At 46.2% G+C, this 27418-nt stretch overlaps 10 protein-coding genes and 2 non-coding genes across 12 annotated transcripts; 8 read left to right on the forward strand and 4 right to left on the reverse strand.

Annotated features, from left to right (window-relative positions):
• Window positions 1–79: 79 nt before the first annotated feature.
• On the forward strand, window positions 80–3323 carry TSTA_087120 (intracellular protein transport protein (UsoA), putative; the record flags this gene model as incomplete). Its single annotated transcript, XM_002478397.1, has 6 exons — window positions 80–355; window positions 425–475; window positions 526–721; window positions 783–1243; window positions 1293–3182; window positions 3237–3323. The coding sequence occupies 6 exons, from the start codon at window positions 80–82 to the stop codon at window positions 3321–3323; spliced, it is 2961 nt and encodes a 986-aa protein (XP_002478442.1).
• Window positions 3324–3673: 350 nt separating this feature from the next.
• TSTA_087130 (isoleucyl-tRNA synthetase, cytoplasmic) lies at window positions 3674–7146 on the forward strand (the record flags this gene model as incomplete). The annotated part of the gene is made up of 5 exons (XM_002478398.1): window positions 3674–3779; window positions 3845–3915; window positions 3976–4036; window positions 4090–5529; window positions 5585–7146. The coding sequence occupies 5 exons, from the start codon at window positions 3674–3676 to the stop codon at window positions 7144–7146; spliced, it is 3240 nt and encodes a 1079-aa protein (XP_002478443.1).
• Window positions 7147–7267: 121 nt separating this feature from the next.
• Window positions 7268–7557, reverse strand: TSTA_087140 (uncharacterized protein; the record flags this gene model as incomplete). The annotated part of the gene is made up of 2 exons (XM_002478399.1): window positions 7268–7444; window positions 7495–7557. 2 exons carry the CDS (start codon window positions 7555–7557, stop codon window positions 7268–7270), a joined length of 240 nt encoding a protein of 79 aa, XP_002478444.1.
• A 405-nt stretch (window positions 7558–7962) lies between these two features.
• On the forward strand, window positions 7963–11233 carry TSTA_087150 (centrin-binding protein Sfi1, putative; the record flags this gene model as incomplete). The annotated part of the gene is made up of 2 exons (XM_002478400.1): window positions 7963–8026; window positions 8094–11233. 2 exons carry the CDS (start codon window positions 7963–7965, stop codon window positions 11231–11233), a joined length of 3204 nt encoding a protein of 1067 aa, XP_002478445.1.
• A 523-nt stretch (window positions 11234–11756) lies between these two features.
• TSTA_087160 (WD repeat protein) lies at window positions 11757–16107 on the forward strand (the record flags this gene model as incomplete). The annotated part of the gene is made up of 7 exons (XM_002478401.1): window positions 11757–11837; window positions 11912–12100; window positions 12186–14456; window positions 14506–14943; window positions 14995–15241; window positions 15296–15546; window positions 15601–16107. The coding sequence occupies 7 exons, from the start codon at window positions 11757–11759 to the stop codon at window positions 16105–16107; spliced, it is 3984 nt and encodes a 1327-aa protein (XP_002478446.1).
• Window positions 16108–16495: 388 nt separating this feature from the next.
• Window positions 16496–17295, reverse strand: TSTA_087170 (uncharacterized protein; the record flags this gene model as incomplete). The annotated part of the gene is made up of 2 exons (XM_002478402.1): window positions 16496–17224; window positions 17281–17295. 2 exons carry the CDS (start codon window positions 17293–17295, stop codon window positions 16496–16498), a joined length of 744 nt encoding a protein of 247 aa, XP_002478447.1.
• A 1498-nt stretch (window positions 17296–18793) lies between these two features.
• Window positions 18794–19764, forward strand: TSTA_087180 (phosphoglycerate mutase, putative; the record flags this gene model as incomplete). The annotated part of the gene is made up of 4 exons (XM_002478403.1): window positions 18794–18829; window positions 18881–19234; window positions 19294–19456; window positions 19541–19764. 4 exons carry the CDS (start codon window positions 18794–18796, stop codon window positions 19762–19764), a joined length of 777 nt encoding a protein of 258 aa, XP_002478448.1.
• Window positions 19765–20044: 280 nt separating this feature from the next.
• On the forward strand, window positions 20045–21247 carry TSTA_087190 (D-isomer specific 2-hydroxyacid dehydrogenase family protein; the record flags this gene model as incomplete). The annotated part of the gene is made up of 2 exons (XM_002478404.1): window positions 20045–21035; window positions 21207–21247. The coding sequence occupies 2 exons, from the start codon at window positions 20045–20047 to the stop codon at window positions 21245–21247; spliced, it is 1032 nt and encodes a 343-aa protein (XP_002478449.1).
• Window positions 21248–23193: 1946 nt separating this feature from the next.
• TSTA_087200 lies at window positions 23194–23297 on the reverse strand. Its single transcript has one exon. It is a non-coding gene; the product is annotated as a tRNA-Ile (tRNA).
• Window positions 23298–23718: 421 nt separating this feature from the next.
• On the forward strand, window positions 23719–23815 carry TSTA_087210. Its single transcript has one exon. It is a non-coding gene; the product is annotated as a tRNA-Ile (tRNA).
• A 226-nt stretch (window positions 23816–24041) lies between these two features.
• On the reverse strand, window positions 24042–25178 carry TSTA_087220 (uncharacterized protein; the record flags this gene model as incomplete). The annotated part of the gene is made up of 2 exons (XM_002478405.1): window positions 24042–25048; window positions 25163–25178. The coding sequence occupies 2 exons, from the start codon at window positions 25176–25178 to the stop codon at window positions 24042–24044; spliced, it is 1023 nt and encodes a 340-aa protein (XP_002478450.1).
• A 346-nt stretch (window positions 25179–25524) lies between these two features.
• Window positions 25525–27240, forward strand: TSTA_087230 (uncharacterized protein; the record flags this gene model as incomplete). Its single annotated transcript, XM_002478406.1, has 4 exons — window positions 25525–25555; window positions 25734–25835; window positions 25891–26301; window positions 26363–27240. The coding sequence occupies 4 exons, from the start codon at window positions 25525–25527 to the stop codon at window positions 27238–27240; spliced, it is 1422 nt and encodes a 473-aa protein (XP_002478451.1).
• Window positions 27241–27418: the final 178 nt, after the last annotated feature.

The raw sequence follows: 27418 nt of genomic DNA on the forward strand, positions 1-27418 counted from the left end.
CAGACGATTGCACATTGAAATAGCCCCCAGATGCATTGATTACGCGCTATGGTCTCGTTGACCATGATAACTGATTAACATGTTTCGAATACTCGAATCGCAAGCGCCGGCAAAGCAGACGGCCACTGATGCAATCAGCGTACTATCGAACAGACTACAAAGCGCAACTTTACTGGAGGACCGTCGAGCAGCTGTACTTGGGTTACGGAGCTTTGCGAAAAATTACCCTGCCAGTGTGGCTTCTGGGTCGCTTCGAGACCTTATTGCAAGTGTCCGAAAAGATGCTGAAGATGTGGATACTTTGAAAGTGGTGTTGGAGACATTGTTGCTATTATTCTCTCCTGATGAGAACAGCGTTAGTGCTCTCTTTCTGGGTTGGCTTTGTGGACGGCTCTAAGAACTAAGAAGCTGATTTATTGGACAGCCTGAAGCTTCAGAAGAGATTGTACTATGGCTTGCAGATGAATTCACCCAGGTAAAGACACCTGCTATCTACGGTTAGAAATGTATTTAACGACATGGAAGCGTCAAGACAATATCACAGCTCTACTCGACCTCCTCGAAACCAAGGACTTTTACTCCCGGCTATATGCTTTGCAATTGATTTCAGCTATATGTGCGGCCCGACCAGATCGAACCCAGGAATGCATCTTTACCGCTCCGCTGGGCATTTCGAGACTAGTGAACGTACTATCGGATGTTCGAGAGCCGGTTAGAAACGGTAAGTGACTATTCTCAGACTATTACAAATAATGGGATCTGATATTGGTGCTCTCACGTAGAGGCTCTTGTTCTTCTTATTGCTCTCACTCCCTCGTCAGCCGAGTTACAAAAGCTTGTTGCGTTCGAAAACGCATTTGACCGTATCTTCGACCTCATTGAAGCGGAAGGGTCGTTATCACATGGATCTGAAGTAGTAGTGGATTGCCTCTCTCTGCTGGCAAACCTACTGCGACTCAATGTTTCGAATCAAACCTACTTCAGAGAAACAGGATGTGTCAAGAAACTCGCCGCCCTGCTTACGGATGTGACAAACCCGCCAGAACCGGAAGAAGAACTGCCAGCATGGTCGACAGCGCGGCGAGATAAGAATCTATGGGGACTGCTAGCGATTATCCAGTTGTTCCTTGTTAAGGGCGGGATACTGAAGACAAACCAGACGGCTTTTTGGCAAGCAGGAATCATGGAAAAGGTGCTGCTCGTTGCCTTCAGTAAGGACTTCGATGTCCCTGTCATTGCAAAGGTACATTACATCTCCATTCTTTGTACCGTCAATTGCTAATCAATCGTAGGCTTTAGAGACCTGCGCGGGTTTGATTCGCGGAAACTCATCGTTGCAAGAGAAATTTGCAGATGTCGAAGTAACTTGGAGTACTGAATCTGCAGCCACGGAAGCGACGAATGGCAGTTTGAAACTCAATAATCCTGTCCAAATTAACGTTATTGAAGCTTTACTTAAATTGACGCTCGAACCGGCACCAGTTTACGCACTAGAAGCTCGACTCGCAGCATGTGAATGTATCCAAGCTTTCTTTGCGAAACACAATGGCATACGTCTACATTTCCTGGGACGTGCTATTGACGGTCACATGAGCGGAAACGATCAGATACCTAACATATTGACGACCCTACTAGAGACTCCAGAGTCTCGTACAAGAGTTGATCCCTACGGTAACTGGATCGCTTCGGTTCTGATGTTCCACTTATTATTCGAAGATCCGGAAGCCAAGGCGCTTGCCCTCAAGGTCACGGAAGGAAATGCAGAAAAGGGCGAAGAAGTCGTTACATGTATCCAGACAATAGCCGGCAACTTGACCACAGGCCTACAGAGGGGTGATGATGAACGGATTTCCGTCGCATACTTGATGCTCTTGTGTGGCTGGCTATTCGAAGACCCAGATGCAGTGAACGATTTCTTGGGAGAGGGTAGCATCATCCAGTCATTGATCCGTGAGATTAAGCAGAGTGGTGTTGGCAATATTCTTGTTCCTGGTCTATCCTGTGTTCTGTTGGGTATCATTTACGAATTCTCTACAAAGGACTCTCCTATTCCAAGAGAGACACTTCATAACTTGCTCAATAGCGGGCTGGGCAGGGAACAGTACATTGATAAGATAACCAAACTTCGAGAGGATCCTCTAGTTCGAGATTTTGAGGTTTTACCACGCACAGGCAGAGGTGATCATGATGGGACCCTTCCAGGCATCTTCTTCGATGCCGTCTTTATAGAGTTCCTGAAGGACCATTTCAGCCACTTCCTGCGCGCAATCGACCGCGAGCCTGGGTTGGAGGTCCCAGTCATGACTAATGGTGTCCAGAAGGGTATATCCCGGGAATTAGTTGATTCACTTCGGGCACAAGTCGAGCAAAACAGCCAGACTATACAAAAATTGGAACTGGATTTGCTGAACCTGCAACAGAAGCTAGAGCAAGAACAGCTGGATCATCGACGAACGAAGGAATCCACAAGCCATGAGATGGCTCGCATCAAGAATATCAACGAGGGCCTGCAGAAGAATCATGAAGTAGAAATTTCGCGATTGGAGGAATATTACAAAGGGTTGAACGACAGTCTTCAGAAGAATCATAGGATGGAGCTGTCGAAATTGGAAGAGCATCACCAGCAGGAACTGTCGAAACTGGAAGATCGCCACCAGCAAACCATCTCGAGCTTGCAGAAAGATCATACTTACGAATTGTCAAAGTTGGAAGGCCAACACAAACAAGGACAAAATGATCTACTAAAGCAGCATGACGAACAGTTGCGAGCGATTGATAGTCAGCTGAAAGATACTACTGCAGACTACGAACGAAATAATGCTAGGTTACGTCAGCGTCATGAGGACGAGGTGGCCGGTTTCAAGAAGTCTATCTCTGATTTGGAAAGAAACCTTAAGGCATCTAGCAAGGATCATATGCAAGAGCTAGAGAAAATACGAGACGAGCACTCGACTAGATACGGCGACTTTGAAAACAAACTCAAGCAAGCTACTAAGAGAGCATCAAAAGCTGAAAAACGTGCCCAAGCCTTTGAAAAGGAACTCTCGGATGCCAGGGAAGCTGCGCAAAAAGCAGAGAAGAGGGCAACAGAAGCAGAAACCGCGCGAAAAGAAGCTCAGAGTGAATTGGAGGATCTTCTCATCGTATTTGGTGACTTGGAGACGAAGAGAAAACAAGAAAAGGTGAGCCAGAATCCAGATCTGACTTGCGGCATATAGTGACTAATGTATCAACAGCAACGCCTCAAAGAACTCGGTGAAGAAGTGTCAGAAGATGAGGATGAGGAGGGCGATGACGAGGACGAGGAAGAAGATGATGAATAAAAGTCGCGATGATACCCGTGGAGTATATAGACCGTCAGTTATGACTAGATTACGAAATCCCCGTGTGCGTGCTACTATCTGTTGCCATGTACACATAATTTAGTGGTCTTTTGAGGCTATTCCTGAATGTGGAATCTCAAGACCACATAGTTAGTTAACTAATCTTACTACGTAATTAGCTAGTATTATAGAAGACGCTCGGACCAAGTGTGATTGCAGCACAATAAAAAAAAGTGCAGCGGGGTGACTCATCCCCGCTATCCTCTCTTACGATCGCCTCTATTTGTATCCCCAAATACACAGCTTTTCCTAGGAATTGACTGTGATAAACTTGTGATATACTTTCAGCTATGTCTATTGACTTTCCCGCCGAAGAGGAGACTGTCCTCAAGCGGTGGAGAGAGATCGACGCCTTTCGCCGGCAGGTTGAACTCTCCCGCGGCCGGAAGCCATACAGTAAGCAATCATCTCATGAAACACGCCAGAACTGGGAGGATATCTGACAGGCATGATACTTATAGCTTTCTACGATGGACCTCCTTTTGCAACTGGTCTTCCACATTATGGTCACTTGCTCGCAAGTACCATCAAGGCACGTGCTTCATCCAAGCAGATCGTCCTGTAAAGTCCTAACTGACTTGCGATCATTTAGGATATCATTCCTCGATACTTTTCGATGACGGGTCACTACTGTGAGCGAAGATTTGGCTGGGGTAATATTATCTGTGATATGTGTTGTAGTCATTCAACTAACTGCGATGGATAGATACACATGGTGTGCCAATCGAACACGAAATCGACAAGAAGCTCGGAATGTCCGGCTCGGAAGCTGTTGAAAAATTAGGTATCGCCAAATACAACGAAGAATGTCGAGCAATCGTGATGAGATATGCTTCAGAATGGCGACAAACGATCGAACGACTCGGCCGTTGGATCGATTTCGATAACCCCTATCGTACCCTCGACGCTACCTTCATGGAATCAGTCTGGTGGATCTTCAAACAATTGGCGGATAAGGATATGGTATACCGTGGATATAGAGTTATGCCATACTCAACAGCCCTCAACACGCCTTTGAGTAATTTCGAAGCTTCTCAAAACTATAAAGATGTGACCGACCCGGCTGTCGTGGTCTCCTTCCCGCTAGTTGATGACCCAAACGTGTGTTTGTTGGCATGGACAACGACACCCTGGACACTCCCTTCCAACGTCGGCCTTTGCGTACACCCCGATTTCGAGTACGTGAAGGTCCTCGACGAAGCATCGGGAAAACACTACATCCTGATGGAATCCCTACTCCGCACACTCTACAAAGATCCCAAGAAGGCGAAGTTCAAAATTGTTGACAGATTTAAGGGATCGGCTATGAAGGGCTGGAGATATGAGCCGCTTTTTGACTACTTCATAGACGACTTCAAGGACTGCGGATTCCGTGTTTGCAATGATACATATGTGACTTCTGATGCCGGTACCGGTATTGTCCACCAAGCACCTGCATTTGGTGAAGACGATTACAGGGTTGCTGTGGAACATGGAGTTATATCAGACAAAGTACTACCACCAAACCCTGTGGACGAAACAGGTAACTTTACATTTGAAGTTCGTGATTTCGTTGGGCAGCATGTCAAGGCAGCCGACAGAGTTATCATCAAACACCTCAAGGGAACCGGCCGCTTGATTGTCGACGGCCAAATTACTCACAGCTACCCATTCTGTTGGCGCTCAGATACTCCTCTTATTTACCGAGCTGTGCCAGCGTGGTTTGTAAAGGTGGGACCGGTCATTCCCACCATGCTCAAAGGAATTGAAGACTCTCATTGGGTCCCGTCTTTCGTCAAGGAAAAGCGATTTGCCAACTGGATTCAAAATGCCAGAGATTGGAATATTGCTAGGAATCGTTACTGGGGAACACCAATCCCTCTTTGGGTTAGTGATGATTTCAAAGAGGTTGTCGCCATCGGCAGCGTTTCGGAATTGAAGGAACTCAGCGGTTACGAAGGTGAATTGACTGATCTGCATCGGGACAAAATCGATCACATCACCATCCCCAGTAAGCAAGGTAAAGGTCAGCTTCGTCGTGTACCCGAGGTCTTTGATTGTTGGTTCGAGAGTGGTTCAATGCCCTATGCATCGGTCCACTATCCTTTTGAACGTAAAGATACATTCCAGGACGCATTTCCCGCCCAGTTCATTGCTGAGGGTCTTGGTAAGTTTCAACTTCTTCTTCTTTCGATTTTCTTGCAGTACTAACTCCTTGACAGATCAAACGCGTGGTTGGTTCTATACACTCTCTGTCTTGGGTTGCCATCTGTTCGGAAAATTGCCATACCAAAATGTCATTGTGAATGGTATTGTGTTAGCCGAAGACGGTAAGAAGATGTCTAAGCGGCTGAAGAACTATCCTGATCCAACTTTGATCATGGATCGCTACGGTTCTGATGCCCTACGACTTTATCTTATCAATTCTCCTGTCGTCCGAGCGGAACCCCTCCGATTCAAGGAAGCAGGCGTGAAGGAGATCATCTCCAAGGTGCTGTTGCCGTTGTGGAACAGTTACAAATTCTTCGAAGGACAGGTGGCTCTCTTGAAGAAGATTGAAAATATCGATTACTGTTTCGACCCCAAAGCAGAGGTCACCAACACCAACGTCATGGACCGATGGATTTTGGCAAGCTGCCAAAGTCTTCTCAAATTTGTCAACCAAGAAATGTCTGCTTATCGTTTGTATACGGTGGTCCCTAGACTTCTGGAGCTCATTGATAACACCACGAACTGGTATATTAGGTTCAACCGAAGACGTCTGAAGGGTGAAAATGGTGTTGATGATACACAACATGCGCTCAACACCTTGTTCGAGGTCTTATACACTTTGGTGCGCGGTTTGGCGCCATTCATCCCTTTCATCACTGATACCATCTATTTGCGTCTTCTTCCTCATATTCCAGAGTCACTACGCGGTGAAGACGACCGCAGTGTGCACTTCCAGCCATATCCCCAGGTTCGTGAAGAGCTCTTTGACGAAGTTATAGAGAGACGTGTGGCTAGAATGCAGAGAGTTATTGAGTTGGGCCGAGTTTCTCGAGAGCGCCGTACTTTGGCATTGAGGCAACCGCTGAAGACGCTTGTTGTCATTCACCAGGATCAGCAATACTTGGATGATGTCAAGTCTCTTGAGTCTTATATCGTCGAGGAATTGAACGTCCGGGATCTTATCCTGTCCTTGGACGAAGAGAAATACAACGTGCAATACAGCGTTTCGGCAGACTGGCCCACACTCGGCAAGAAGCTCAAGAAGGATGCGCAAAAAGTGAAGAAGTTCTTGCCCTCTTTGACTAGCGATGATGTCAAGAAGTTTGTTGCTGAGAAACGCATTGTCGTTGATGGTATCGAACTTGCCGAAGAGGATCTGGTTGTGAAGCGTGGTATCAAGGAAGATGAGACCTCTCAGAACATGGAGACGAACTCAGATAGTGACGTCCTTACCATCTTGGACGTCAATATCTACCCTGAATTGGCAGACGAAGGTCTCGGAAGAGAGATTATCAGCCGTGTTCAAAGACTACGTAAGAAGGCAGGCCTGCAGACTACGGATGATGTCAAGATGGAGTATAAAGTACTTTCTGATCCTGACAACGTTGGTTTGGATAGAGTGTTCAAGACCCAATCCGCAGCTTTTGAGAAGGTGTTGAGAAGACCTATTGATCATCATGTCATTACGCATGTGGCAGGAGAAATTCCAAAGGAGGAGGAGCCAGGTCTCATCATGGAAGAGGAGCAAGAAGTTCAAAAAGCAACCTTCTTGCTCAGGCTTCTCAAGCTGTGATGAGTTTTAGAGAGGCCTCATGTACGATTCCCACGTCTTAAAAAAAGAATATTTCAAATCATTCTTTAGGGTTCGTCATTTCTAGCTGGATACCGGTATTGAATACAAATACATATTTCCATTAATCATTTCTTTTTCGAAGCCGCCTGATTTGGTGGTCAGTACCTAAAAAGTTCTCACCATTGACGAAGCGCAATCTTACCAAGAAGCAGTTCTTTAATCGCATAAACTCTTTGGCACACATGTCCTTCTGGACAGCGTTATAATCGGCAACGACGCATTTCCCGTACGCGACAGCCTATAAGTAGGAATTAGTACGATAGTATGGGATAACTTTATAAGACGTACCTCAACAGAGCATTGAGATGCAGCCTGAGCAAGTTTCTCAAGAGGCCGGACCTTATTCGACATTTTTTGTATTTGGTCTGATCACATCAATAGATGTTGATATTGATGGGTGAACGAAGAGCTTGTTGCCGCCATTACATAACAGGACTTCGGATTATGTCACGTGATTAGAAAATTGCTATTGGCGGTCATTATCCATGTGGAGTACCGCCAGCGCGCAATCTCCCAGAAAGAATGTTTGTCAAAAACAACACTTGACAATAAGCGCACTCGATGGCTCTGGCCAGTAAATGCATGCTTGGAAGAAATGATATAAAGACGAGTTTCAATCGCGCGCTTTTGAATTCTATCATCTTGGTTGATACCCTTTCTGCTTTTGGACTTTCATAATCGCCGCCGCGATGACCTTGATCGGCCCTCGCGTCAATGTTTGTGTCTCAAAAAGCGCTATAGCTTGCCATTCTTCCAATGTCTCTAGTTTCCGCGCAACGTCCGACTATCCTAGATAGGGACCGAGCTCTTTCAGATCAAGGTAGAGTATCCGAGAAATCTTGTCTGGATGTATTGTTATACTGATCATAACGTGATTGGTCTGATAGATGTCGGGCTTCTTTATCAGATTATTACTCGCGCTGAGCAGAATCCTGATGTCGAACGTTTACCCTACAGAGCACTCTTTGCAGCGTACGATGAGGTTATCGCCGAACATGGCGGTCCTGAGGCAGACCCGGACCAGGTCTGCATGCACTTCCTCTTCAAAATGGGCACCGGAGGCCTTGCGAATCAATCCTTATTCGAAAGATTTGAAAATGTCCTGCAGCGCATGGGAATTGTCCTATCATTCGATGACACAGGACCCGAAGAACTCAGTCGGTATGCGCAGTATCTATCCGTCCAGGAAGTCCAAGGCGAACCACAATTCACCGACCGGATCGGTGACGATACAACACAACGTTCACATCGAAAAAGAAGGGCCTCGTTCAATTCAATGTATGATGTCGGTGAAGATGCGACACAAAGATATGGAAACCGGCCAAGTTCGAGGTCTTCAATGTCTCGTCTGGATCCCGGGAAGCCGGACTTCATGGAGATCGATGACAGACCTCGAAAAAACAAACCAACTCGGCAAGACCCAGCAACTTCGCTCGATAAGAACCAGTTGCTGGCCCAGTTTTTGGAAATGGGACGTCGGTTGATGGGTGGTTTGGATCCAACGAGAGGGTTACACAACGATAATAATCCTGTTCAGACATCCGTGAATGGACATTTGAGTTCATCCTCACACTCAGTTTCTCAAGGTCACTCAGATATTTTGAGACAAATGGACGGGAACCATTCTCCTCAAACCAACCAAAACTTCTACTCAGACGACATAGGAGTAATCCATGATGCGAATCCTAAACCTAGCCTGTCTGATATGTTGCGAGACGCATCTAGCTTCTCGACGTATCGGAGAAGAGCAACTGCGAGAAACATTCTCATACATTGGCTAACCCAAGCCGTTCGTTCACAGCAAAGAAATCGAGATATGGAAGCCGTAGCTGTCAATCAGGACCGAGCAACGCTTCTCCGACAAGCTCTTGACTTGTGGCGAGCAGAGCTAGAAAAAAAGCGCCAAAATTCTCGTACGAAGAGATTTTTTCGACACCTAGAAAACCGGGCTGCAAAAGCAAGGGATCTGTATCTCATGACCAAGGCATTCAGTCATTGGGCGCAGCTAACATCTGATGAACTGTCGAAGGCGTCAGCAGCTCGTGAACATATCTTGAGCATCAAGTACTTCAACGCCTGGCGCGAGATAACGGCTGTTAACGTAATGAAAGCGGAGCGTTTTGCCATTCAAAAACCACTCGATGGTTGGAGGAGGAAAATTCAGCAAATCAGGACATTGGATGACCATGCAATTCATGCTCACGAGTATAATCGGAAACGAAAGTACCTGATGATGCTGCTCTGGAATTTCTACTATGAGCACCGAGCGCCCGAGTGGAGTGACTTTCGACTAATGAAAGGTGCTTTTCTTTCTTGGATCCGTGCCCTAAGGAGACAACGAGAACGTGAGGCAGAGATAGACCATGGTCTTCGTCAGGAGCTGCTACATGCAACACTGAAAACATGGTCGTATCGACTCAGGTCGGTTGAAGCTGCTCAACTGGACGCAGACATGGGTTATAGGAAGAAATTATTAGGAGACCAGATGGAAGTATGGAGAGCTCAGACTCGACTGCAACCCGCAGCTATACAGATCGCTACAAAAATAGATTCGAGAGTACTGAAAACTACCCTAATACAGTGGCGATTACGGACAGAGAGCGTGCAGCACGCAAAGGAAGCGGATCGATTGAGGGTTTTGCGTAACACTTGGACCACTTGGAATGATCATTTGCGATGTTATGCACTGAAAGAGCGCATTGATGAGCGACTAAAGAAGGAAGCCATCTATCGATGGATTTTGGCAGAAAGATATCGTCTTGCTCAACGAATAAGAGATCAACGCATACAAAGGGAAGCTTTCGCTCAATTCATTTTCACTGTTCGGGATACCTCGAAAGAGCTGTTACAGCGCGAAAACCAATATTTCCGACACTATAATGAGGATTTAGCACGATCTGCCCTCGATTGTTGGAGAAATAAACTTGCAGTACAACGTCAAAGAGAATATGCCGCTATGGAATTCTACGTTCCTCGAATTGAGCAGGAAGCACTCACCATCTGGAATTCTAGGCACCAACATCTTCAGAATCTGGACAAGTGGTCTAGGGATGCTCAGTTCTATTTCATTACGACCAAATTTATCAAACTCTGGCACAATGCTGCGTTAGATGCATCTAAGAAACGCCGGCAAGAAGCTTATGTGAAGATTCGCAGGAAGGTCAAAATGAATATTGCAGCGAGTGCCTTGCGTGTTTGGTACGACAAGTCGCGACGCATGACAAATCTTCACAATCAAGCCAATGAACTCATGCAAACGAAGCTACTGATATACTCAACTGAGCTTGTCAGCCGTTGGCGTGAAAAGACCGCAAAGATTACTCAGGATACGCAGGACGCCGAGGTGTATTACCACAGACAGCTTGCTTATCATCAGTTATCGCGATGGATGGATGAGTGTGAGATATATCGCGGCTTGGAAGAGCAAGCCGAAGTTCTGGATTTGATACGTATCTCTGGCGTTGTTTCCGCACAGCTGCGCAAGCTCAGTCTTCGCATCTTCCAAATTCGAAGCGCAGCTGAGATGGCAGAGTCCTTACATGACCGTATATCGAGGAAACATCACAGAAATATGCTTCGGCATTGGAGCGCCAAGGTCAGAACGCTACGCAGCGAACGAGAAGCATTCGTACCATCTGACATTGATATCGAGACGCACGAACCCAAGACCCCGGGCTCAGCTATAGTAGCCGAGTCAGCAGAAGACACGCTGAACATGAGCGAACTAGGTTCTTTACCGCAATTTCGTTTAGCCTCGACAACCCCGATTGCGACCCCTGGGTACTTGTCGTCCCCTTCCAGACGAGCTGCTCGAGCGCGTATGCTTTCTCAAATGTCTACCACTCCTGCAACTCCCTTATTCACACCTTTCGCAACTCGTCTTCGTGCAGCACTAGACGGAGACAGATATGGCTCTGAGAACAAGTCTCGAATTCGGCGTGGTTCCATGGGAACAATTGTTCGATTTGCCATTGAAGAGCCCGAGTCACCCACAGAAGGACGGAAATCATCAACAAGACGAGAGTGATGACATCCCTGACATCCTATCATCCTACTCATCGGACGTTTATATAAAGGGAAATAATCTCTTTGTCTTTTGGTCACGCAGCGTGTTACTTTTAGATACCCCATTTTGGCGTTTTATTCGTTTTCGCATGGCATCGGGTATATTGGTATGAGGAACGAAAGCTCAATAGCAGCTTCAGTATAGCATTTTAAATAAGATTTTCGTGTGAATACAAACTTGACATAAATACCTATACTTGCAATAACAGGAAATAACATTAATTGTAGACATAACCAGTTAATATGTTGTGGTGGTCTCGCCTGTTGCTGGCTTAGATGATTGACGTCGACGGGCCAATCACGCGCAACTGCCGCGTGAAGCTCCAGCAATTCAACTCCGCATCCCACTCTTGTATAACCTGACAACATCTCCAACTCCAGCTACAAAATTCTTCATTGACACTCCTACTCGAATATTGTTGGCAATGGTCTAGTGCTGGCGAAGACCCATTGACCGTGGGCTTCCAAATTGGATCATCCTTTCCATGCGTGCGGTACTACCAGGGCGGCCTCAGTCGAAGCTGCGAGCTCTCAGCACGGCGCTCTGGGATGGTCTACGGATTGTTGTAAGGCGCACTCTGAAGGCGATCCCGAGGTTTACCAGATGAAACAAGTTAAATACTGACTTGCTCTACTGCAGGCATACATCTCCGGTCATGCCCTCGTTATCTTGACCGGAGCGCAGACGCTCCTCCAAACCATCTACATCGACAATTCGAACTACTTAGAGACAATCGCTATCGATGAATCTAGTGGACAAATTGCTGTTAGTAGCGGTCCGGATGTTTACATCTACCGACCTAATGGCTTCAAAGGCGAATCCCTCAAGGTAGAATGTCCCCTGCGAAACAGACCGAGAAGCACATCACAACGGTTGGAGCATTGAGCTAATATATGTTATATCGGTACAATAGTGGTCGCTAGCCATTACTTTCCGCGCAAAGGATGACGATGAAAAGGTCAATACGTTATCATGGGGTTCTTCGGAAGAATTGCTTGTAGCCAATTCGTGCCTTTCGGTGTGGTTTCTGAAAGATGATCCCCGTCTCATGTGGAAGAAGAAATTGGCCGGTCCTACGAAATTCGCTGAATTCTCACCTGATGCCGAGTTGGTAGCTACGACTGGGAAATATGATCGACTTGTCAAGTTGTGGAGGAGACTCTCGTTTGGCGCCGACGCCGTTAGATTCGAGGTATTCTACCTTCCTCATCCCGCTACGGTGACCGGCATACATTGGAGGAAACCAAGGCATCGCGAACAGTCGATGGACAATGTTCTTTATACGATATGCGCAGATAACAAGATCCGAGTGTGGACAGTTTCAGATCACCAGGACCTATCGGCGATGCACCTATGGACTGAGATAGATATGAACACATCTATTCAACCACGGGATAATTCACAGAACTTATCAACTCGCCGGTATGGCTTCATTATCGACAGTCGGGATTTTGCCGCTGCGACAGAGCGAGCTGTACAACAGAATACCGAGAAGAATAACTTGGCCTTGGAGCATCTTGTGGACGTTGCGACCAAAAACCCAGAGATCTGTGCAGTAATTGATGACCAGGGTCATATGTGTGCCTGGGCTTTGGAGAATATTGGAAGTAAACCGAAATCAGCAACAGATGTATTCAACATCCTACACATAGAAGGCGTGCAGTTCTCATTTCCGAAGGGGGCTCCTCTACATGAGGACTATGCACAATTCTACACATTCGGCGCCTCTACTGCTATAGACTCTTTATCAATATTGGTGCACTGCTTTGATGGAAGGATAGAATGGTTTGATTCTCAAATCGATGCTCTCTTTGATCCGACACCACGAAAACACCGCTTGAAATCTCAAGGTATATGGTCTGGGCATACCGAACCGATCAAGAAAATCGTTAGAAATGCAAGTGGCCGTGTTCTTGTGTCTCGCACTGACGACAATAATGCTATGATCTGGCGCCAAAAGATGATGAGAGGCCCTCATTCCATCCTAGCGACTCCAATCTCTCTTTCGTCGCAAGAGCATATACATCGGACTTGTGTAATTGAGGAAGGCTCTTTTCTGGTGAACCTCCATCACAAAAGAATCTCACTGTGGGATATTCGAGTGTCTCCAGCTGTGAAAATAGGCTCTTGCGAGTTTACTTCAACAAGCAAACCTCTCTGCGTTTTGACTGTGCCGAAGTCTGAGCCGTCGGATCCAAATGTATATGTTGCAATGATAGGCGCAGACATGAAAGGCATCGCATGGGAGCTTGAATTGCCTAACAAGGAATGCTCCAATCCAACCGATAAACAATCGGTTTCTTTACAACAGTATTGTACTTTTGACATGGGGTTGGATACAGAAGTGGCCTATATCCTAGCAGTTGACCCAGCTGGGCAGATGATACGACATTCCGGCTTTTTAGACCTCTTCGCGGCGGACATGGCGCTCTCATATACCGAGAAAGGAACTATCCACACATGGGCAGCTAAGGTGGACAAGACGAATCGAAAAATAGACTGGCTTTTGACTTCCACCGTTGAAACAGGTATCCAGGCACCATCGCTGGCAAGTGGAAGTGCGATTCGCAAAGCTGCACTAGTCGACCAAGGACGAACACACCTCACTATCTGGGATACGAGTGGTGCTCAATTAGAGTTCGAAGAGCGCTTTCCTGACCATGATATGATTCGCGACCTTGACTGGACATCTACACCGGATGAACAATCCATATTAGCCGTTGGCTTTTCTCATAAGGTTGTCTTACTATCGCAACTCAGATATGATTATTTGGACGCTGGTCCATCCTGGACTGCTGTCCGCGAAATCCGTATTCGAGACCTAACTCCACATCCCATTGGAGACTCCTGCTGGTCCGGCAGTGGAAATCTTGTCGTGGGAGCTGGAAATCAGCTATTTGTGTATGACCCTGCGGTTGAGGTGGATAATCATCTGATTTCCAAGCTTCGTATTCCGGTCCGCGAGGGTTCAGACGTGAAGCTCTGGGAGATTGTCAGTCGATTAAACGGCCCACTTCCTGTCTACCATCCTCAATTCCTGGCGCAGTGCATTCTGTCTGGCAAAATAAATCTCGCTCATCTCATTCTTATGAGCCTTCATAAGAAGCTGAAATTCTACACTGAGGGCGATGAGATTGACACCTTGCTTGGAATACCGGTTGAAGAGTTCTACCGAAATGACGATGTAAGGTCTCTAGACCATGCGCATAGAAAACTATACTAACAGAACTTAGGAGCTGCGAAATTCTGAGTGGAAAGAAATGCAAGTTTCTCACGGTTATATCGAAGACGAGCCGCGAGTCTTGGATGAAACAGTGGCTGTGATCCTTAACGAGAACTTGACACGCTTCAGTCTACCCCAGCTTTCTAGTCAGGAGCAGTTCCGGCTCGTAGACACCATAGAATGTGTCGCGATGGTGGAGAAGCACCGTAGATCCATGGACGCGAACGCTGCTCGGTATTTGCTGTTCTTTCGCCAGCACATGCTACGAAGAAGTCAAGGTGTCGCTCATAAGAACACGGTATCGTGGCGAGAGATAGTATGGGCTTTCTACAGTGAAAGTCAAGATATCTTGGCGGACCTTGTCTCTCGTCAGTTTGGTGGCAAACTTTTATGGAAAGCAGCAAGAGAAAGCGGTATATTCATGTGGTTATCAGATGTTACGGCTGTGGTAAGTAGTGATAACTAAGATGTTGACTGCTTCAGTGCTAATGATAAGCAGAGGGCCCAGCTGGAAATTGTTGCTCGCAATGAGTATACAAAAACGGAGGAAAAGAACCCAGTTGACTGCTCACTATATTATCTAGCTTTACGAAAGAAGAATGTCCTGCAAGGCTTGTGGCGCATGGCAACCTGGAATCGTGAACAAGGAGCCACTCAACGTCTATTGGCGAATAACTTCCAGGAAGTAAGATGGAGGACAGCGGCATTGAAGAACGCCTATACTCTGCTTGGGAAACGGCGATTTGGTGAGTTTGGTTATTTGCTCGCAGCTCATCGTAATCCTTGCTGATCATCTGCAGAATACTCTGCCGCTTTTTTCCTTTTAGCAGATCATCTACGTGAAGCCGCAAACGTCTGCATCAACCAAATTGGGGACATTCAACTAGCGATAGCTATTACGCGGGCTTATGAAGGTGATGACGGACCAGTGCTGAAAGAAATTCTGGAGGAAACAGTCCTCGTAGAAGCAGCTTCAGAGGGAAACCGCTGGATGGCATGCTGGGCATTTTGGATGCTCAATCGCCGCAGTTCAGCGGTCCGTGCTTTAATTGTGAGCAAAGAACCACACACTTGCAGAAGTAAAATATTCGCTAACGGGTTATAGTCTCCTGTCGATACTCTCATCCCGCCCACGCCTGCATCACCAGGGAGTCCTGGTATGATCTCATTACAGGCACGATCGTACCTCTCGAACGATCCTGCATTAGTTGTCCTGTACAGACAAATCCGTGAAAAATCTTTACAAACTCTCAAAGGTGCAACGCAAATCGCACCCACCGACGAATGGGCATTTGTGCTTCGCAACGCACGTCTCTATGACCGTATGGGCTGTGATCTGCTAGCCCTTGATCTCGTAGCCCACTGGGAATTCCTACGAGCGCCACCTCGGCGTGTTTCGACCTCAGCTTTTTCAGGCAAAGCTGATACGGACTATCGAAAATTACTCCGAAGACGTAGTAGCCTCGTCATTGCTGATCTGCCCGTTCGACTTCCGCCCGAGATGGCCCCTCGTGGTGATGAAGGCGCGACTAAACCTACTAAACCGCAGGCTAAGCCAACTACGTTTGAAGAGCCAGACGCAAATTCATTGTTAGACAGTTTTGGCTTCTAATTGTTGGTCGCATGATGTGCATTAGATGGTATATAATGATGAATGCTAGTGTCCATGGTTTGCGGCCATTACATGAAATGCCTCGTTTACAAAGTTGAGATATGCGACTACATCAGTATTTCAACGTGACATTTTGGTGAAGTTGAGTACTTTGCATGACCAAATTTATGATCAATATGATTCCACCGATGGATTTTAGCTTATTTATAGAACAATTGAAGATGCTAAATATCTGTACATACACATCGCGAAACTTTCCAATGCAAATCATACATGCAATCCAGTCCAAAATTCCATTCAATCGTAAGCTCATATCCAGCCAACTCACGTGCCGAAAAAACAAACAAGATAGAAGAGAACCTCCATGAAACAGTGATGCAACAACTTTTCAAAACACACGTTGAAGCGGCCGGGTTTTCGAGGCGGAATCCTGAGCCGTATCGAATTTGTTCAAGGCAGTACCGATTTCCGAGCAATCCAATCTGACCCACACATCATTAAACGCGCCAAAGTTCCTAGGTGTACAAGTACTTTCCGCCTTTCGATTCTTCACAGGAGCAACAAGCAGGGGATCATCAATACATCCGGGGACTTCATGCACGGTAATATTGCATTCTTGAAAGGGGGTGACTGTGAGAAGTTCAGTGCCCACGGATACGGAACTTGAGTCGATGTGTCTTTCCGTCACGATGGGGACTGGTTCGCATTGGCCCTGGGTGATGTTGACGAATGGAGAGCGGATTGTGGACTTTTCAGTGTTGCGGGCTGCGAGAGCAGAGCGGAATTTCGACTTTGGGGAGAGTACCGAGGATGAAGACGTTGATGCTGAGAGTAGCTTTATGCTTGATGCTGATGCTGATGGGATTGCAGAAGATGATGGAATAATGGAGACTGAGCTGGATGATGATGCTCCAATGGAGTGCGATGCACTAGGTGATGATGGGCTTTGTGCTCGGTTTCCTGCCGATTGTTTCGGGGAAGATACGATGATTGTGACTTCTTCGATCTCTAGTATCTCGTTGGGACAATCTTTATAGAAGTTGACCCATGCTTTGCCCCCGGTGAGGGCGCGAGTGGGTAACGAGTATAAAAGGGTGAAGTATAGTGCGGAAAGTATCTAAATAGTCATATTAGATACTGGTACATACAGTTTTAGTCGATTGAGGTACTCACTGTTAAGTAACGCATCTTGAATATGTTGATATTGGCGCACTGCAATGTGAACAGTAGTGAAATGAAGCTGTTGGTCGAAATACCCAGTGACGAACTGAAGTTTGAATACAATATGCTCTTTGGCCAGGCTGATGAGATGTTATTTGACACTGATGATGAGAGTGAGAATCAATCATTGAAGCTGTAAGCTTTCTCATCGTTATATAGACATCACTTTCATACTTTAGGCCATCTCATTAGGCATGATTATCCATGGCTGGTAGAAAATGAAATCAAAAAGCCAAAGTCCCAACCTCGCGTTTTTCTGAGTATAGAATTTATCCTTCTCAAATGGAATATTCAGTTCTTCATCCAATCAAAGGCCTGATCAACAGCATTGAGAACGCCTACCACATTCCAGAAATGCTTAGTGACATTCCGTCGCGTCTACAGAGAACCCGCCATGTCGGAGCTTTTGCGTGTGCACCGAGGCATGTCAGCAGCGTGGCAGCGGGTATATTCGAGACTAGGAATGTGAAATTAGATCATATCTTCGACTTAATCTACGCCTCCGGGGAGCCTTCCTGGTGGCTAGAGAGTGGCAAGTCGTATGCCTCATGCTAGGGAAGCGCAACCACCAATCAAGCCGTTAGAAACTGTGCCATCTAGCATGATATTTACAATTCTGTGGCTTATATCTAAAGTAATCTACAGGGAATCTAGCATGAAGAAATGAGGTTGAGGTTGAATTAAAGTTCAGACGATATATCAGTCTTCATACTTCGACCAATCAGCAGTCACCATTGCAATTCTATGTATAGCCCTGAGAAGCAACGAAGCAGCTGATATCGACATGTGCTCTATCCAAGGCCGAGAAAGAGTACTCTACTCGAAATGACCAGACTTTAACAGAGTCGTTAGAAAGACAGAACTGATCTCTCGTTCGAATCAACCAATGGGGGCGGTTGTAACAGCAACATTCCACAACAACGCCAGGCCTTAGATATGTGGCTTTTAAGCGCGTCGTGAAACATGTGTGGATCATGCTTTAGATAACTTTATTTGTATTTCTGGAAATCTGTACAAGAGCTGTCAAGTGGCTCTGCTATGCTTGACGTCAGATTGCCTGTACCGGTACACCCTTTGAAATGCAATGATACATAGTGGCATACGAGATAGACAAATCACTACGAATTCAAGATAAGCAGTGCTGCAAATGTATAATAGACACCATAATTTATACCAGATGGGATGTAGAGTGCTATGTGGTTGGAAAACTAAGTCATGGTTGATTTAGGGTTATGATTTCGTTAGGTTGTTAGGGTTTAGGGTTATGTATGTAAATAGTATTATGGCGCTAGTACCAAAACAAACTAGTGGTTGCATATCAGCAAATCAGTGTTCAGGAATCATAAAGCGAAAGGAAAGTGGGACATGTATCACCAATGAGGAAGTATCCTCTCAAGTTTCGTCTTGCAACTCCCTGCTTCCACATCAACTAAATGAACAGTAACTTAAGATAAGACTGTTCAAGATGGCGCCCCGAGTTCACTGCGTGCGGCATGCACAAGTATGCATTCTCTGAATTGAGCTGAGACCGAGGCTGAAGTAACCGTTACAGGGCGAACACAACAAGGGAGGCGATGCCTACTTGATCCCCGACCCACGACTAACAGAAGCAGGAATAAAAGAGTGTCAAGATCTTGAGGCTCGGTTTCCTTATCAATCTTCTATCGACCTTATAGTGTCTTCTCCACTTAGAAGAACACTCCAAACGGCACTGTACTCCTTTCAGCCAGCAATCAAGCGCGGTGTTAGAGTTGTCGCTGTGGCCGAACTTCAGGAGACTAGCGATGTAGCTTGCGACACTGGCAGTGACGTTGCTGATCTAAAGCGAGAATTTGCTGAACGTCGGCTTGTGCCCATGCCTTCTTCTTTGGATCTTAGTCAGGTTCCGGAGAATTGGAACAAAAAAGTGCCTGTTCTTCGTTGGCATGTGTTACATGAGTCCATGAAGCTAACTTCGGTACACAGACTGGGAAATGGGCACCTTCATCTGATGCCCTGATAAGCCGAGCTCGCGCTGCACGCCAATGGCTGATGCAAAGACCTGAGAAGGAAGTAGTCGTCGTTTGTCATGGCGGATTCCTTCACTACTTTACTCAAGACTGGAGTGGAATCAAGGCTGAGGAACATGGTGAATATAAATTTTCACTCATACCCTATTTTAGAAGCAGATGAAAAGGCAAATTGGAAGATTCTAATGTTTCTTGGACAACAGCGAGTGCGTGGGAAAACTGTGATTTTCGAACATATCGGTTCGTCGATAGTTCAGACGATGACGCGACAATGCTCGAAACAGACGAATCGCGACAAGCCAGGGGTGTTGCAGAGCAAAAGATACCATCCAAAGAAGAGCAGCAAAATCTGTATCTGCAAACAATGCAAACATGGGAAGATCGAGGATTTCAGAATCCGCTGAAGCTGAATGAACAATTTTTGTGACTACTATATTCACCCATGAAACTGTGCGGTATTGTAGATAGAAAGCATTGCATGGTTACTGTTTACAGAATAAATTGTCCCAGGGCGTGCTGCAACGCGGGGTAGCGTATGATTCTGGTTGCTGATTGGTGGTGTATATGAGTAACAGTTGCAATCAACATCAATCCTGCTTATCAAACAGTGGGCCCTCGTCGAATGAACTATATAAACAATATAGAACTATCTTCCCATCTAATCTCGTCGTGATCCATTGTTGATTTTCACTTCCGCCAAAACAATCATGGCAGAGCACCACCATCTAGTGCATTTACAAGCCGGACTATTTGATCCTTCCCATCAATTCACAGCGCCCCCAGGCATAACACTTACTCAAGAACATTATTCGAACACAACACCAGACCAACTTCATGCTCGTCTCCGGGATGCCACTATCCTCGTTCTCTGCTATACACGTATCAATGCCGAGGCTCTCTCCGAAGCTGTATCGCCAAAACTCAAATTCATAGCCATTACTGCCGTTGGGACAGATAGCGTGGACTTGGAAACCTGTCGCAGACGCGGAATTCGAGTCAGTAATTGCCCAGGATCTAATGTGGAATCGGTATCGAATCATGTCATGGCTTTGTATTTTGCTGCAAGAAGGAATGTCGTGCGCATGGACCGTGCCACTAAAGATGGCACTTGGCTTAAAGTCGGTTCAATGTTGTCAAATAGAATGGCGGACAGAGATGGAGACTGGTGTTTGACATGTGAGGAAGAGGTTATGGGTATCTTAGGTTACGGATATGTGGGAAAGAGAGTAGCAAAGATGGCACAAGCTCTCGGAATGAAGGTTTTGATCGCCGGTCGAAAGGGAGAGGACAGTCCTTCTACCAGCAACGACACCGATATACAGCGAATACCGTTTGACGAAGTTCTCCAAAAGAGCACCGTTCTGGTAATTGCTGTCCCTCGAATTCCGGAAACCATGAACATGATATCAACCGCCGAGTTTGCGAAGATATCACATAAAGCAGTTCTAATCAATGTTTCTCGTGGAGGAATCGTTGACGAGGTTGCACTTTTGCAAGCGCTCAAGTACCGGAGTATACATGGCGCTGCAACGGATGTCTTTGCTATCGAACCAGCGTCAGTGAAAACGTCACCTTTACTGGCAGAAGGCGTAGAAGAGCTGAATTTGACGACGAGTCCTCATGTAGCATGGTGCGCAGATAGGACGGCGAAGAATTATGCGAGGATGTCGCCTGAGAATGTGATGAATTTTCTTCTCGGTAATCCGACAAATGTTGTTGTATAGACATATTGCATCAAACATAGCGATATATGTCAGGAAATAGAAATATGTGTCCTAAGCCCTAGAAATAATGGTAAGTGTTAAACTTTAGTCAGATAATGACAGCTTTGTCAGGATGATGCCTGAATTGGAAGATTGTTGCCTTTAGGCCAAGGACGTTTCCCAGAGACATACCCCGGTGGTACTTAAGGATGCTCTTCTCCTCTCAGTGAATCTCAATTTACCATTTTCATTTTCGATCCCTCCTCGAACTCTTCTCGATCGGTCATACTTTGTATATACTAAGGAACACGCTCTAAAAATGTGCGACGTACTTCTCGATTGCGAAAAGCCGGGATATACTCCCTTCTAGAGTCGATCAGAGATGGTAGCTTCCCCAGGGAAGACCAGTCTCGTCTTTTAGATACCATTGGCACCGCTTCGTCTTCCTTTATTTTGTTGTTTCCTTCATCACCAACAAGAAGCCCCATATTCTGTCAAGGTTGTTGGCTTTTTTGTCTGTCGTGATTTCCTTCACTGCCATGGGGTGGCGTTATACCTATACCGAATTGCTCGCCACGCTGCGGGGAATGCTGAAGGTTCATTTGCCCATATTCGCCTGGAAGATTCTTGAACCACTGTTCTATGTAGCATAATTACAGATGCGCCTGTAAGTAAGCTTCTTACCCATTTTGTTGCATGGCTCCAGCATACTGAAATTTTAGCAGGCGTATTAATCCTTACTACCAGCCAGCCATGCCGCCGTCGGTGTGGGCGTTGGCTTGAGTGCCGTTTAGTCCATGGCTCGACACTTCCAGAATACACGGCAAGTAGAAGAGCAGTTTTACCTTCCTTTTCTTTTATCTCTATGAGCTCCTCTCCACCTTCGTTAATCAATAACTCACATATTCCTACGGATGCATCACCCCAAATTGCGTACCTGAGAGCAGTTGCCCTAAGATCCTTCGTTTCAGTGAAGATATTTGCACCTCGACTCAAAAGAAGTTCCGTGGTTTGCTGGCGAGTATATCCCGCTGCGAGCATCAGAAAAATCACACCGTCCTTGGATTTGCTTTCGGGAAAAGTGTGATGAAATGTAGCCGCCAAGTCCGAGATGCCGTCTCAGCAAACTCATCACTTTGTCGACATTGTCCTCAGCCTCGACACTGATATCATCTCCTCTATCCGAGAGTCCCTTGTCATACATTTTGGTGGACCTGGATCGGGAATTGTGATTGTACGCTCTTTTAGGAATCAGCCTCAGTAGAATACATGAAGCACATTTGGGCTGAAATGAGATACGTACCTTCATCCATCACTCAATCTCTGATGTCGCGACCCGGATCACAATAATTTGCAAGAGAATGATGTGAAAAGAGGACTGAAGCAGGTTCTTGATATCGAATAGCCTGATATATGTTCTGTACTACTTCCTATCAAGGCAAAAGTCGTGTAGTGGGAGCAACCGGGACTGAAGAGCTGTCTGTTGAACCAGGGCCTCAAGCACCTATAACACGGATGCCCGGGTTCGCGGCTCTGGTACACATGCCCACGGCGCAGTGTATGACCTTTGTTACGAATGAGCTGACATATCTAGAGAACGATAGGGTTATCCTATGCTAGGTTCTGTCGTGACTCGTACGGCAACCTAGGTCTTGACCTTAATACAGGGTATAACCCATGTGACAAGTCTGCATAGCAGCATAAAACTAGCCAGGTCTAATAACCTATTCCATAATCCATGGAATGTATCAACCAACCAACCATTAATAGAGAAGGGAAAGTAATCGTCTTGCCGTCAGCCACATAGTTACTTCCAAGGGTGCATTTCATTTGCAGCTTGTAGTTCATGTCGCGCAGTAGCCGCTGTCTGTCACAGTACTGAATCCCTATTGGAACAAATTTTGTACCATTCCACCAAAAAGGAGATCCCCTTAATGGGGCTTCTGGTAAGTGATTTTTGAGTGTTCCAAGGCTCATATATAGGCTCATATTATTTACAACAATTCCTGGTCTAGCTTTGGGACTCTTGTAGCCAGTGTTTCAAAGGGGATCATTCAGACGCTTAGATCGACAATCCATCTGAGTTAGAAAGAAAAGAGCACGATATCTGTGGAATGGAGCCAGAATGGACGAAGCAAAAGGAAAAAAAATATTGGACCAACACAGGCTCGAACTGTGGACTTCCGCATGACTAATAAGTTACTTGTAATGCAAGCAGATATTAGTACGGCACTCTAACCAACTGAGTTATAAGTCCATGTCAAAGGCAGGAAAATTTTTGCCTTGAGACCCATTCGGAGATAACGGACCAATGACAGGCCGCGGTTGACATTGTCTTTAGTCCCAGTAAAACCTCTACATAGTACCTCGTAGTGCAGTCCGAATTGTGTTTGTGCCACCGGCAGTCAAGCAAGTAAATCCATTCAGTGTTCTATAGAGAAGATCTTCTTGCATATCCCCTGAATTGGCAGAATCCAAGTTTATCGTCTGGTGTTTTGTCCTCGATCGTCCAGTCTCCCTTTAAGGTTGGCGTCTGAATTATCTTCAATCTAATCCCAATTTGACCTAGTTGAAAGCGCCACCAGGAACTAATGCATGCATTCTCAGTTCTATAGCATCTGATTGGCTGCTTCTTAGTATACCCATATGGACCCTCATTTTTAGTGGCCAGACGCTCGGGTCGCTTAGATCAGTTGGTTAGATCGTGGTGCTAATATAGACGTGCCTTACTTAGCAGTCACGCCAAGGTCAAGGGTTCGACCCCCTTAGTGACCAGACACTTCTTTTTGTTTTTTACTACTGAATTTCTTAGTAGATACTAGAAGGACAGAGAGGAAATGTTGAGAAAGGGGCTTTATATCTTTTTAGGCTACGGATGCACATTTCCAATATCTTGTGGTTGAATCAGACTTTACGGCTAATCTAGTAGAACTCGAACAATATGACTATCAAACAGGGGAGACATCTAGCGACATAAAAGGCACCTGGGCAATGACCACATCTAAGCCTCGAGAATTGCCTTCCAGTCCCTCTCCATCATCCACTCCTCCCAAGACTTGGTTCTCACAGCAGTCTTCAAATCACCCGGCTCGATTACCTTCATTGACCCGGTATAGCCGTATTCCTCCAGGGCCGGCACAGACTGTATAAGTTCCATGGGTGTTTTGAATTTCTCATGCATAAATTGAACGGTCACCGTCACGAAATCCGCCTCCTTGCCACTGGCCCTTGACCAAATATCACGAATCTGTTCGTACGTCAAGTAGCTATTAGTGTCGTATGCCAATAGCTTGGTGCCGGGTGCCTCATCTTCAATTAAAGCCTTTACAAACAGTCCCGTTGACTCCTTTTGGTTGATTATTGGCATTCTTGCGGCTTTGCTCAACGGTAGGAAGTACTTGTATTTGCCGTCCGATGGATCCAAAACGGGCGAAAGCAATGCATTGGTGTTGTACGCGCCGAGATATATGAAAGAAGTCTTCTTCGCTAAGTCTGGGAGTTCTGTTTCGATATAATCGGCAATAGCCCCTTTGGAATCCGCATGATGAGACTTATACTTTCCACCAGTCGACTTCGTCATTGCTGGAAGGGCCGAATAGACAAGACATTCCAACGTTGGTACTGTGGCTGCTGCTTCAGCCGCGTTCCTCCCGTAGGAAACCTCTGCCTGATACGCGACTTTGCCGGGGTCAAATTCTTCTCCATCTAAAGGACCTTTCTCCTTAGGTGTTGTCGTGGCTACGAAAGACCTGTAGGTAGCCCAGAAATCTGTATTTAGAAAGATGGCATGTGCACCATGGAAGGCCTGCGATAGAGTATCGGGATCAGAGAGATTCGCTTGCACGACCTCAGCACCGAGCACTTCCAAAGCTTTGGCAGCCGGAGATGAAGGGTTACGAGTGATGGCGCGGACCTTCCAGTGAGGGAGGTTGAGAAAAGTGCGTGCTACTGAGCCTCCCTGGTTCCCTCCAGCACCGATCACGACGATTATCTTCATGATTGCTTGGGCTGTGGTTTAGAGCTTGCTAAGTGATCGGATTAGAGAATGAGAAGGATGATAATAAGTTGTTCAATATTTATGTTGATCCACGGGTATTTTTGGAGAATATCGAGGCCAGCTACCCCGAAGCACAGCCATTGCGACATCTTTTATATATATTCCATCTCACCACCTTTGATTCAAGTGACGAATGGAAATATTTGGCTTACAGCTCGTCTTTTCGGGATTGAATCACTTCCCTGCTTATGAGTCAGCCACGATAGTTCACAGAGGCATGGCAGGAGACATAGATGTCAGAATAAATGTGACAGGATATGACCTGCCTGGGTGCCATATCGGGACTAGCCCGTTTTAGGCGAGGTGTTGATATCAACCCTCGACCTCACCACTTAGCTAGAGCACACATGCCATCTTTCTAGAGCCTCATCATTATGTGTTGAGCGGTTCGATGTAACACTGTAAGCCAATCTGCATTGTAAGCTACATGTCCCGTAAGCCACACAGCGGCAGGGCGGGTGGAAACATGTGCAAGTAATGATTAGGGTCTATCGGAGATATCAGTAAAGCCCTAACGCCGAGCCCAGCAGATAAGCTGCAGATAGTCAGACTATAGCGAGCATTCCCTACTGTCATTACCCTTTTCATGCCTCCTATTTCACTAACAATTGCTTAATTAGTATAACATGAGTGCAGTGCCTAAGACCAACGACCGGCGCAGTGATAGTGGAAAGGCACGGAAACGTATCGTGACACCAGCCCGGCGTGAGCAGAATCGCCTGAATCAAAGAGCCTATCGTAAGTGTAAGCAATGTCGACTTCCTATGCATATTTTAACCTGATGATTACCTAGGCCAAAGACTGAGGGCGACGCAATCGCCGCATGGCTTACAGCGCGAGTCGCAGAGGCTGTCAGCCCAAGCTTCGGAGATATGCTGGCCCTCAAGAAGTAGTTGTCAAGTAAATGGCACGACAATCACGAGAGAGGCCAATTTTACTTCGGAAAACAGCACAATATCATCCTTGATACGGTTAGAACAAGACAATCAAGAGAAAACAAATAATTCTCGCCCTGATGAGGCTGATATGTCAAATGATTTGTTGTTGTCATCATCTGATTGGAGTTGGACAGCGCACAGTGATTTTCAATCATTATTCGAGAATGAGATTTCTCATGACTTACTTCCCACCTGGCCTCTAACAGTGGGCAACAGTATCTCATGTACTGTTTTTGAGAAAGAGTACGAACGCACGGGAACTTACAGTGAGCTGGTCCCTACGGACTATTCCACATCAATAGAATCAATTAAGAGCTAATGGACCAGACCACAATGCACCATCCTCACATACAGGGGGCACCGTGATTTCAGGAGAATCAAGCGCTGCGGCAAAGGGTTTTATTTTTTGTCCGGACTTGGCTACATCTCCCACCGACCTCCCCCTGGAGCCAAATATCCCATCGGAATCATCATCGAATGATAGTAATGGCATTGGCCAAAGAAACAGACAAAAAGACGAATTCACAGTTCAAGGCTTCGACCTCGGCAGAGTGATATCCGCAGGCATCGAATCCCTGCGTCACGGATCTACTTCCCAAGTATTACCACCGTCATCTCGTCTACCAGATCCATGGATGGAATGCATCCAATTCTCACGAACTCATATAATTTTTGCATGCATTCGAAACGCTCAAAGTATGGGATTCAAAGTAGAAGACATCATGGTCGAAAAGCTTGCGCCGTCACCGTTCTATCAGCCTCTGTTATCACCTACAGATGACCCAAACACGATCCTTGCAACTATCACCAGCCCGACAACTCCGGCACACCTCAAGCCTACTCTTCCTCAAATTCTGTATCCGCATCCGGCTTTCATGGACATAATCCCGATTCCTGCTTTCAGGGCCCATGCTATTACTCTGTTAGCAACGCAGCCGCATATGATTGATATACATGAGTTGAAGAAAGATGTGGCTGTTGAGAATGGGATTTGCTATTGGAGTAGTCTGGGTAGTAACCGTGGTAAGTCTTTAGCAGCGGGAGATGCGCAGGGCCAACCGTGGGATATGCGTAGCTGGGAGGTGGCACCTTGGTTCATGTGCAAGTGGCGTGCACTATTTGGTGGAGAGGAGGGAGAGACCTGGAAGCAGAGTCAATGGTGGCAGAGGGCTCGAGGAGAAGTGGTCGTGAGCCATTCGTCGTAGGGCTGTTGCATTGTTATAGATAGAAGTATTCTCCAGGACCGAGTAACCACTTAAATTTAACAAATGACTGCTCAATATGTGGTCTGGACACTGAAAAAAGAAAACAAAACAAAGATTTATATCCTCATTAAGAAAATAAAGAATAGACGATGCCCGGAGTAGGGGGGGGCAAATGGAG

The sequence above is a fragment of the Talaromyces stipitatus genome, genomic scaffold, assembly GCF_000003125.1.
Source record: "Talaromyces stipitatus ATCC 10500 scf_1105507295527 genomic scaffold, whole genome shotgun sequence".
Lineage (NCBI taxonomy): Eukaryota > Fungi > Ascomycota > Eurotiomycetes > Eurotiales > Trichocomaceae > Talaromyces > Talaromyces stipitatus.